At 41.9% G+C, this 10851-nt stretch overlaps 1 protein-coding gene across 1 annotated transcript; it reads left to right on the forward strand.

Moving 5' to 3' along the window:
* Positions 1-1396: 1396 nt before the first annotated feature.
* LOC119033796 (SPARC) lies at positions 1397-9174 on the forward strand. Its single transcript, XM_037124333.1, has 9 exons — positions 1397-1555; positions 2062-2129; positions 2918-2990; positions 4113-4224; positions 4491-4609; positions 4697-4851; positions 5875-5987; positions 7183-7277; positions 8174-9174. Exons 2-9 carry the CDS (start codon positions 2064-2066, stop codon positions 8227-8229), a joined length of 789 nt encoding a protein of 262 aa, XP_036980228.1. The 5' UTR covers positions 1397-1555; positions 2062-2063; the 3' UTR covers positions 8230-9174.
* Positions 9175-10851: the final 1677 nt, after the last annotated feature.

Here is a 10851-nt window from a genome sequence, read left to right on the forward strand (position 1 = left end):
CCCTTCTGTTGTATTTAGAAGTAGCCTACCTTATATGTTTGCTGTAATTACACCTGCCCAGGGACTGCAGTTGAAAATTATCCAGGGTGGGTTAACCGGCACATTTACACAAATGTTATCAAAGTGCAATTTCTAAATTTTATTAATTAAAAATGACACCTGGATGAAATGTCCCCTAACATAAAGGATGAATCATTGCAGGGCTTCTTGTATTTTGATTTGGTGTATTCCCAAAGACTCAAATTTGAATTTCATTTCATTTCATTTCAATGAAATCAGTGCAACAAATCTGATAAGTTTTGTAAAAAAATAAATAAATAAATGGCAAAGAGTCATAATTGCCTAAAAGTAAACATGCTGTGTGAAAATACTTGATCAAATTATTTAATTATTTGAATTAGTGGGGTTTTTCTTATTCGATTGCAAATGGGACAGAAAATGGAAAAAGGAAAGTGTACTTACTTAAATCCCTGCATCTGATATACACTTTAAGGCTTCCAGGGCCCTTGTGGAACTAGGCCCCTTGGGCATCTGCTTGCTTTGCACAAGTTACCCTGAATCACAACAAAGAGAACACTAACACGGTACATAACTGAGAGGATATACCCAGTTTTTTTCAATGGCATTCTGTTTCATTTTATTTTACAAGTTCATGTATTTTTCATTGTGTTGTCTCCTCCATTTAATATTCAGTTATTCAGTGTTCCTTCCGCACAACAAGAGGAGCTTAGTCAGGAAAAATGTTTAAAGCGTGGTCCGAATAAATATTTTAATGGGGAACTGAGTCAAAGAGCCAACTTTAAAACCAAAAGTATTCTCAAAATCATGCCCTTCCTTCAAGAAGAAAGACAGACTAACAGAAAACTTACCTGATTTAAAACATATTGTGTAATTTTACAGTTCAGCTCAGTCAAACTGTTATTGGCAAAGATAACCACTAGAGAGCAGCCTTATCCCTGTTATTGCCTCTGACAGTTCATGTTTTCGGAGGTGTTGTTCCTCCACACACTGTAGTTTACCTTTGGGTGTGTGTTAGCCTGCTTATGTGTGTCTGATATAAAAAGAGTTTGGATGTGAGAAAGCCAGAGAGAGGGAGAGCTATGGGTGTCAAAGCGACAAGAAGTGTGACCATATGTTTTCCCTGGCTTGTAAGTCTTCCTGTGGACCAGAGCCAGCCTGAATTAAAAACCACTCATCTTCTTTCTATCTTTTACTCTCGCTCTCCTGCGCTTCCCAATATTCCATCCCAGCAAACCTTTAACAACACAGTGTCTTCTAGCAGCACTGAATTCAGATACCTGTGCACTCAGCTGCAATCAACAAGGAGCCAATGTCAGGCAGACAGGGGTAGAGCAGAGAGGAGGGGTTAGATAAGGCAAGAATGTGGAAAAAAAGGATGGATCAAATGAAAAGAAAAAAGTAAAGACTGCTGAGGAGGGGTGTAAAAAGAATACAGCCCCAGAGGAGCCGGTGAGACGGAGAGAAAAAGCTGGCAACAAGGAGAAGCAGGAGAACACTAACAAAGGAATAACAACAGAAGAAAGGAGTGACAGAGGTAAGGTGGTGTTTTTGTGTTCAAGCAGCCAAGGGGATAGAAGATGACTTGTTAGACTGTAATAACTTCCTCAGCTCAAAGCTGGATGTCCCCTCTGTGTAATCCAACCCTCTGTTTCCTACGTGATGGAAAATGATTGTTTTCTCGAGACTCAATGAGCTGCATTGTTTCCCGCTACATTACCGGAATGGCTGGGAATAGAGTAATTGTCGGTAAGTGACACCACAGGAGAAAGACGGAAAAATGCATCTATAAACGAGGCACGATGTGGGTAATCTGAGAGTCCTTCAGCGACAGATTCCAACTAAAATGTAGTTGATATCATGAATATCTAAATGTAGAGGGATGATGGTTTCTTAAGCATACCCAAAAATGTATTATTTTCTACTTTTCAGTCATGTTTTATGTTACACTGAGAGCACAACAGCAACTATATTTGCTAGATCAGAGAGAATTAGTCCCATGTTTTGTGAAAGTCACTTCTCACAGGCCACTTGCTGTTTCAGCCATGAACCTGAGTGTGACCTTTGCCCTGTTTCTGCTGCTGCTGAATCTTCACACTTTTACAGCCATGGTGAGTAAAGCAACCAGTGACTTAAGTTATCAAATACATGTGGTGGAGTACAATATTTGCCTCCAAAATGCAGTGGAGTAGAAGTATAACACAGCAGAAAACACTGTTTGAGTAAATGTACTGAGAAGATGCTTAGTGCATGTATTATTAGCTTTATCATTATATAGCATGTCCATCATGTTGCTTGTTTGTTCAGCCAGTCATCACGATCGTTTTCCAGAAGTGTTAAAACAGCGATTCCAGAGTTATGGAGGTGCAGCTCCAGTATCTTTGGGTCGGCGTTGCACCTGTTTCCCATTTGATCTTGGAGGCTTCTGGTTGCAGATGTGGACTTGGCGTCAACTACAAAGTTTTTTATAAAATAAAAGTTTGGAATTTGGAGGCATATGACAGAAGATGGATGAGCTGTAGAATGCTTACAATGTTTAATGTGGTTTCATGCATTCTTTAAAAAAAATAATTTATAGTGACTGATTTTAATAAGTCGGCATGTATTGTTACTTATATCAAAGGTTCATAATAAGTCTTTCATCTCTAATGTATCACACTGATTAGAACAGACATTTCTACCATGTGGGGACCCATCATCATCCAAAGTTATAACCATATGTTTACAGTGACAGACAAGTTTATACTTGAGTGCATGCCTCCAGAATGACAAGAAGGAAACACATGATCTTTATATCCTTTCAGCTCTGCCTCCAATATAATAGAAAACTGTATCTGTGTGTGTGTGTGTGTGTGCGTGTGTGTGCATGTGTGTGTGTGTGTGTGTGTGTGTGCGTCAGGGAGGCAGAGCCCAGCGCAAACAGAGACAAGCTGAGGAGAGCCTGAGACCGTATATTGGCAGAGTCGAGCCAGGTAAGATTTAACTGTTACAGAAGAGGAAAAGCATTTTCTGACTGTGTGTCTGTTACACATTAGATCTTTTATAGACAGAGTATGTTCTGTTCAAAAGAAGATTTGATCCATTTCCAAAGTGCAACATGCAAAAAAAAAAAAAAAGCATTATGGGATGCAGCAAATACATTTTTACTGATATAAAAAAGGCCTTGTAATAAATGTGAGTTAATAGTTTATAAGGTCCTCTTAAGATGATAACATATGATAAGACTTTATTTTGCAATTCACTTTTTATTGCCTTTTGAATTGAACATTTACAACATCAACACAACATCATGATAAGACTTGATGAAATAATTTATAATAGCATCATAAAAACATTTATTGTTACACTTTAATTTCTTAAAACTCATACAAGCAAGGTGGTAACAGTTTTAGAAACTTGATAAAGGTAATAAAAGCCTCATGAGTCTCTTGTAATTTAACGAACTTGCCAAATAAACATTTTAGTTAGTTTTTGTTGTTGTTGTTGCTGTTGTTGTTGTTGTTGTTGTTGCTGTTGTTGCCTTTTTAAAATTACTACATATTTCCAGTTGCATTTATTAGCAGTTAACTATGCTTTTTGCAACTATTGGATCTAAAGCGAAAAAATGCCCAATTATAGTGAATAAATCCTTTATTATGTGCTTCTCAACATTTGTTTAAGATTACAAAATATGCAGCACTGGCTCCAGGCTGGAATCAAACCATCAATGTTCATTATTCTAACCATAACACTTATGTAGTTGTATTAATGTTAACGAGCAACATATAGGTCCTTTACCTGGAGTCTAATGCTTATCACGAGGACCTTAATGTAAAGCGGTCCCACATACGAACATGTATCTCTATTTCGGGTCACATATATGAACAACAGAGCATCTGGACCGATGATTAAAAGGTGGCTGTCACATCCTTCATTTGCTTTATTGTGGCATTTCATTATCATAATCAGACCCTTATGAGACATTTCATATCGTGCTGTCATCCAAAGTAACTTTAATCAGTCCTGAGCCAAATAACTGGTCATCTGAAAACACACACACACGTCAAACTAGGAAACTAAATTAAACACAGGGTAGTTTTGTTTTCATGTTTCAGAAAAGCTTTGTGAGCTGCTGAAATGTCACAGTCCGGTGGGATCCTGGTGCCAGGTAGTTCGGGAAAATGAGGTCCTCATCCCCAAGTGCGTCTGTCCTCGGTCCTGTCCACGGTAAACACTCCATGGCATTCAAACCAAGTCATAGTCTGTTTGGGATTTTGATAAATTCATGTTTTCGATCAAGCAAAACTGTTTTCATCTGCATGTAAAGTTGATTCATCACTGCCTTTGGATTTGTTGAAAATACCTGCATGAAACTAAAACAAGATAAGGTTTTGGGATGAAATCATGGAGAGCAGCCATTTATTTAGCTGTGCACACTGTACGATCCATTCACACATGTAGTTTTGCATATGGGCACTGGCTCATGCAATCAGGCAGAGGGCACCAGTGTGCAGTGTTCTGGGGCGGACCTATGGGAATGAGTGTTTGCTGCATAAAGAAGCCTGCAGAAAGAGACGCCGCACCGGCCTGGCTCACACAGGACCCTGTCTGGGTAAACACACCGAGCATGAGATACTACACACAATTTCCACTGTGCACTGCTGCCTGCCAAATGAGCTCTGTTGTCCCTTTTGATCAGTCCCCAAGGCTAAATGCACCGAGGAGGAGCTGAGCCAGTTTCCATATCGTCTCCTGGACTGGTTTCTGCTCCTGAGTCGTATGGGAAAGTCCTACTCACCTGCCGCCCCGCCCCAGAGCTGCCTCAGCCATGCCCAGAGGATGCAACTTGCTCAGGTAGCTGAAGCTTCACGCTTGAAGTGAGCCTAAAAGCAGCAGACACCAGCAGTCTGCATCCAAGTGGAGAGGATGTAAACATGATTTATGGTCTACCATGACCTCAGCTAATGATGATGCAAATAAAAATCAATACCCACAACAAGATGCAACTCTAAAGAAACCGTAGCCGGAAGAAAAATTTACCAAGGGACTTTAATTTTCACTCCCACTGTAACCTTACACTCTACAGAAAGTTGTTTCAGACACCAGACACCACCGTCAAGCTAGTTAGACGAACTCTGCTTCATGGATAGTCTGGCGAGAAATCGATGTTAACAACATACTTTAAGGGGAAAGTAGGCTGTGTTGCTTACGGTGTGGTCACCCACAGAATGAGACCAAGGCTCTTAAGAACACAATGTATAAATAGGATTTGGTCAATAATCACTAAATTATTCAGTAAGATGGTGAATGGAGGGAATAACTTGACCTTGACCTCCTGGCCTCAGATGAAGTAAAAGGAGACTAATGCATTATATTTACATGAAAAATGATTCATGTACACGCACAGTGTTCTGGATTAGTATTTTGAGGTAACTGTATGCATCTTCTGTGACGAAAGATTTGGCATTTATTACTGTTAATTCAATAATGAATAAAAGTCCAATTTTTAGTCCAATTTTTTTTGAGTCTGCAGCCATGCTAGCAGCTCTGTGAGGCTGTACTACAGCAAGTATTTGGACATAAATAAATTCAAATTTTGACCTAATGGCAGTGCCGGATGAAAAGCTAGAGGATAATCAAATTGATTGGGCTTCATCCTCTGAAGACCTTGAATGTGCTTATCAAATTTCCTGGCAGATCATGGAGTCGTTCTGGACCAAAGCGGCGGAACAACTGACAGACCCGTGCCCCGAGCACAGCGAACAATGCGTGTTTGTTCCACAGCGCAAACAATGATAAGTTGAACAATCTGCTTCCTTTTCCACCATCGCTCTTACCTCTCTTCCTCTCTTCCTCTCTTCCTCTCTCTCTCTTTAGCAAAGATTTGCCGTCCTTGACAAGAACAAAGATGGCAAGTTGAGCCGCAGGGACCTGAGGAAGCTGCGCTACAAGAGGATGCCACTGGAGCACTGTGCTACAGCTTTCCTTCAGTCAGTCCCACCTACAGCAGCTCACACTGCAAGGCTGCTCCCAAGAGTTTATCAATCAGATAACAGGAGCAAATACGCCTGTAGTAAAAATATACAGATAGGATGATTCATACGTTGGCTCAGATGGATGAATGCATTATTGGCATCTTTAACTTCCGAAGACTCATAAGCACTTACCATAACAGCATGTCATTAACTAATGACCCCTGATTCATTTTGAGTGTTTAGCCAGTAGCATGGAGGAAAAAATATGATTACATGGCCTATTTGATAAGCAGGAAAAATCTACAGACCATACGGTGACTTAGTGGGCAATAAGAAAGGGACAGTGTCGCCCACTAAGTTCATATCACCAGTACCTTATGTCACACGAGGCTTCATAACGTGAACCTTCTGTCTCGTGCAATATGTCATTTTTTTTTCAGCTAATTACTGAAACACCAAGGGTTAAAAATGTCACACCGCGATGCGTTTCGCCCCCGCTCTGTGACCAAGTTGCACCTCCCACCATGCTGTTCTCTCTGCACGCCATCCATCCATTCATCCTCCATGCCAGTACCCTCTTCCTGTGTTCTCCTCCCCTTCGATCTCATGACCACACCACCACAGCTCTCCATCATCTTCCTCCTCCTTCATGTTGAAGCGCTTCCTGTTCGCCTTCTGTGCTCCCTACTTTCCTTTCATCTCTCCCACAAATAGACTCATCCTCAGCACCCTCGTCTTCTTCGTTTCTCCGCCCTCGTCTCATCCGTTCATCCGTCCATCTTTTCCCCCTATTCTATATCATCCTTTCTCCCACCCAACCCCCCCTTTTCCTCTGACAGTCTGCACTGACAGGTTTTGTGGGAGTCGAGCTGGCTGTGTCAATGTCAAGCCATTCCCAGCAATGATAATGTTTATTACCCGCTGTGTCTCCCGCTGCCCATGGATTAACACAAATTGAAGGAGTACCCTTCAGAGATAACGCTCCAGGGTGAACTGAAAGACAATGGCTGTTGAAGAGCCCCAGCGCAGTTGTTCCATACCTATAGATATGTCTTTATACAATATATATGCGTGCATCTAGACTAATCTGTCATTTTCTGCATGGGCTCATCGGAGTGTGACTGAATGCATCTGTTTCTGTAATTGCTCTGTTGCCTGCTAGTGCCATGTGATGAGGTCACCATGTGTGTACGCTGTGCTGTGTTTGCAGGTCATGTGACCGTAACAGGAACAGGAAGGTGACCCTGCAAGAATGGACAGCCTGCCTGGTGGATCGCTCCGAGGCCTGGTTCTACCAGTTCATGTGTTAGTCACAACTTTTGCCAAATGTTGCCGGCAGGTTATATTTTACAGTAATCAGAAGTTTAAAAGGCATCTAATGTGTTTGATGCAACTGAAGAAACACAAGGACTCTTCTTCTTCTTCCAGCTTAACAGGATAATTTATGACACCCGTTCCTCCGTAATCATTCCAATCCGTTTTGCTTCAAGCTAACTCCAAAATTTGGTATGAAACATAACTCTTCTCCCTGGGAAAATCATTTCCTGGATGATGATTAAACTAATTCATTAAATGGGAAATTCAGTATTGCACGTAGTCAGTGTTGGTGAACATAAAGGTTTAGTTCACCCTAAAAGGAAAACTGATTATCCACTCACTCCCATGCAGATGGAAAGTCAGGTGACATTTTACATTCCACAAAACATTTCTGGAGCTTTACAGGAAAACAGGGTTGGAGCATTCAAACAACTAAAAAAATGTTTTCTTTCACAGATTCTTTGACATGATAATGACACGTTTTTAAATCCAAACTGAGTTTACTGAATTTTGATTAGAATTTTGAACACTTGCAATAATTATTTTTTAAACTGCACAACTTGTTTTGACTGTTATTGTCAGCATAAACTCAGATATCAGATATTTCTGTTATATTTCACAGTCAGGTGTTCAGTTTCATGTGAGATTAAAATATTTATGGCTATTATTTGCTTCCACTGAGTTCCCCTTAAATATTTATGACATTTTTAAGACATTAACCATATGTTAGACCATTAACAACAATAAATATTTAACTTATTTTTCTCTTTTTCTAAGTCCATAAAGCCAGTTGCTTACAGTACAATTATTATTTATTTGTTTTTCCATTTGTATTGTGGGCCATTTCAAACAAAAAACAATTTCTTCTTTGGTTTTATCCACAGCAATGAGAATGGGTTCCCGCAAGCTGTGTCGCACAATCAAAGAGGACAACCTTTGACATGAGAACAGCCATGATGCCTGCAAGTCCTCTGTACTGTGAAGAACTCCCTGAAGACAACATACGCCACGGTGACTGGACTTTTAAAGCTACAGGACGGCGTCATCACACACTGCTCACTCATCTGTTTGACTTTGCATCGCGGCTTGTAATTTAGTGATTTATCATGTCATCAAATGTGAGGGGTCTGCTGGCTGCCGGTGCATTCATGTGTGTGCCCGAAAGAGACAGATGTCTAGACGGACGTACCGCTCGCACTGTTAATTACATTAGCTGACATTTGTAAATTTGAGTTGTAAAAGAGCTGGGGCGGCGTTAAGTACCAAAGTACATGACATGCTTTGAATAATCAATTAGAAAGGAAGGATGACATCAGCGCAAACAGGCAGCAGGGATGTATACAGAATGACAAACTAGATGGGAAGTAATGATAAGGGGGAAAAGAAACGCGTGAGATTAGCATGAGATGACGTGACCGGAGAAAAGACAAAGAGATAATAAAAAAGGGGGAGCGAATGAGAGACGTAGAGGAAAGTGTTATAACGCACTGGAGGAGAGCGAGGGAGGGAAGAAGGGAGGGAGGGATGCAAAGTGACTGAAGGAAGGAGAGGGAAGTATAAAGTGTGTTTGTGAAAGATGGGAGGAGGTAATGCACTGTAAATGGGAGTTGAGAGTAATGGAGTAATGCATAAAAAATGGATCAGAAATGAGGGATAGACTGAGAAGGGAGAGCGAGGGGGGAGGGGATGGCTGAGAGAGCGGGAGGAACTGAGGAGAAGAGGGGGAAAAAACGCAAGGAAAAGAGGTTTCGATGCTGCAAAAAACATTTTTCGACTCTGCAAATAGCATCTGCGAGCATGATGCAGGACATCTGCAACACTTGACCTCTGTCAAGGTAAAAAAACTTGCATAATGCAAGCTCGCAGACTTTTCGTATGTATGCACCATCTATAATACATGCCGCTCTAAAAACTCTTGTTGCATCTTATTTGTTTGCCTCTGTTTCGCGTGTGATTTTTTTTTTATTTATTTATTTTTTTTTTTCTGAGCGTGGCATCGCCTGTGTTGGCGCTACAAGATCAATAAGAGGATGTGAGAGTGGCCCGGGGTGGGTTCTTTGGTATGACTGGTTTCTCTGGACTAATTAGCCTTCAAATTTGAAGCCTGAAGGATGAGAGGGGGGAGAGAGAGAGAAAGAAAAACAGTGGAAGAAGAAGAAGAAGAAGATGATGATGATGAAGAAAGTGGGGGGAGAGACTTCAGTTGAGATGCAGATGCGAGGCACAACAAGGGCCGAGGACTGCTTGTTCCACATGCTGTGCATCACCAGAAAAGATGTTTGCATTCCATCAGATTTCCACCGAAAAAACTTTTGATAAAGTGGACCACTCGAGGGCTGCAGCTCGTCTACGGAGTGAAAAACAAGTTTAAACTGGGAGGAAGAAAAATATGGGGGTGGGAATGAAAGCAAGAGAGATTAACTGTACTGAACTGTATTTGCTAATGATGAGTGACCTGCGGAACGGCCGGCTGTCGGTCCCGCCCCTCCTCTTCCTTCACCGACAATCTCTCCTCAATCGCTCCTTTCTTCCCCTGGGACGAGACTCTTTATCCTAAAAAATGAATACATAAAATGAGCTATTGGGGCCACCCCTGGAGGTCCAGCATATCCTACACACCTCCTCCTTCTCCTCCTCGCTGCTGCTTTTCTTTATGTGTCTTCATCCCCCTTCCTCCTCCTCCTTACTCTCACTGCCTCTGGACCTCCACCTCCTTCCATCCCCCCATCCAAACACAGAGTTGTAGATCGATCCACCTAATCCTACTTCCCTTTCACACACACACACACCTCCACTCCCACTGTCCTCCCCTGTCACACCCCATTTGGATATTACCGTGCCACCCACCTCTCTAACCTTGTTCTCCCCTCCTCTTTCTCCTCCTCCGGGTGCTGATCAGTGCTCTGATCTGTGATGGCTTGCTTGCATCTCTCTTTCTGTCTCTCTCGCACATTAACACACACACACACACACACACACACACACACACACACACACTCTCCCATGGGACTCAGCACAGGAGCAGATGGGCGGCTGGTGATGACATGCTGTTAAAAATAAAGATTCCTGTTAACCCGTTGTCAGCTGTAGCACACCCTCCCTCCTTCACGTCCCCCCGTTTCATCTCATCTCTGTCAATCACTCTCTATCGCTTTGCCTCCCTGTCAATGCCTCCTTCTCTCGTTGCTTTACACAACACTGCCCATGCAGGCTTTTACCAACTCGCCGTGGCAGTGAAAGCATGCAGACCCCCCCCGACCCGTAGAACATGATATTTAATACATGGTTGTCATAAAGACGGCCCCCTGCATAATGCATGGCTTGTAAGCAGACATCAATAATAGATGAAAAGGCCAGTTTTGCAGTTTCTTTTCATGCAATTATGGAAAAAAAATGAAATTTTTACCCACACTTTTCTGTCACTTTCTGTGCGGATGGGAGTTTGTCCGGTGACTGAATGTTGATAAATTATTAAACGGCAACACAAGAGGAGAGGAGCTGTGGGATCAAAAGAAAATATTCAGGCCAGTCACGATGGCAGTGAAACAGAGAGAGAGAGAGT

Source organism: Acanthopagrus latus, chromosome 15 (genome assembly GCF_904848185.1).
Source record: "Acanthopagrus latus isolate v.2019 chromosome 15, fAcaLat1.1, whole genome shotgun sequence".
In the NCBI taxonomy this organism is placed as follows: domain Eukaryota; kingdom Metazoa; phylum Chordata; class Actinopteri; order Spariformes; family Sparidae; genus Acanthopagrus; species Acanthopagrus latus.

Excerpts from the sequence above, each read along its gene's own strand:
- LOC119033796 (XM_037124333.1), top strand. The coding sequence starts at position 2,064 with ATGAACCTGAGTGTGACCTTTGCCCTGTTTCTGCTGCTGCTGAATCTT. Across the intron at positions 2,130-2,917 it reads TTCACACTTTTACAGCCATG|GGAGGCAGAGCCCAGCGCAA; the intron begins GTGAGTAAAGCA and ends TGTGTGCGTCAG. Across the intron at positions 2,991-4,112 it reads TATTGGCAGAGTCGAGCCAG|AAAAGCTTTGTGAGCTGCTG; the intron begins GTAAGATTTAAC and ends TTCATGTTTCAG.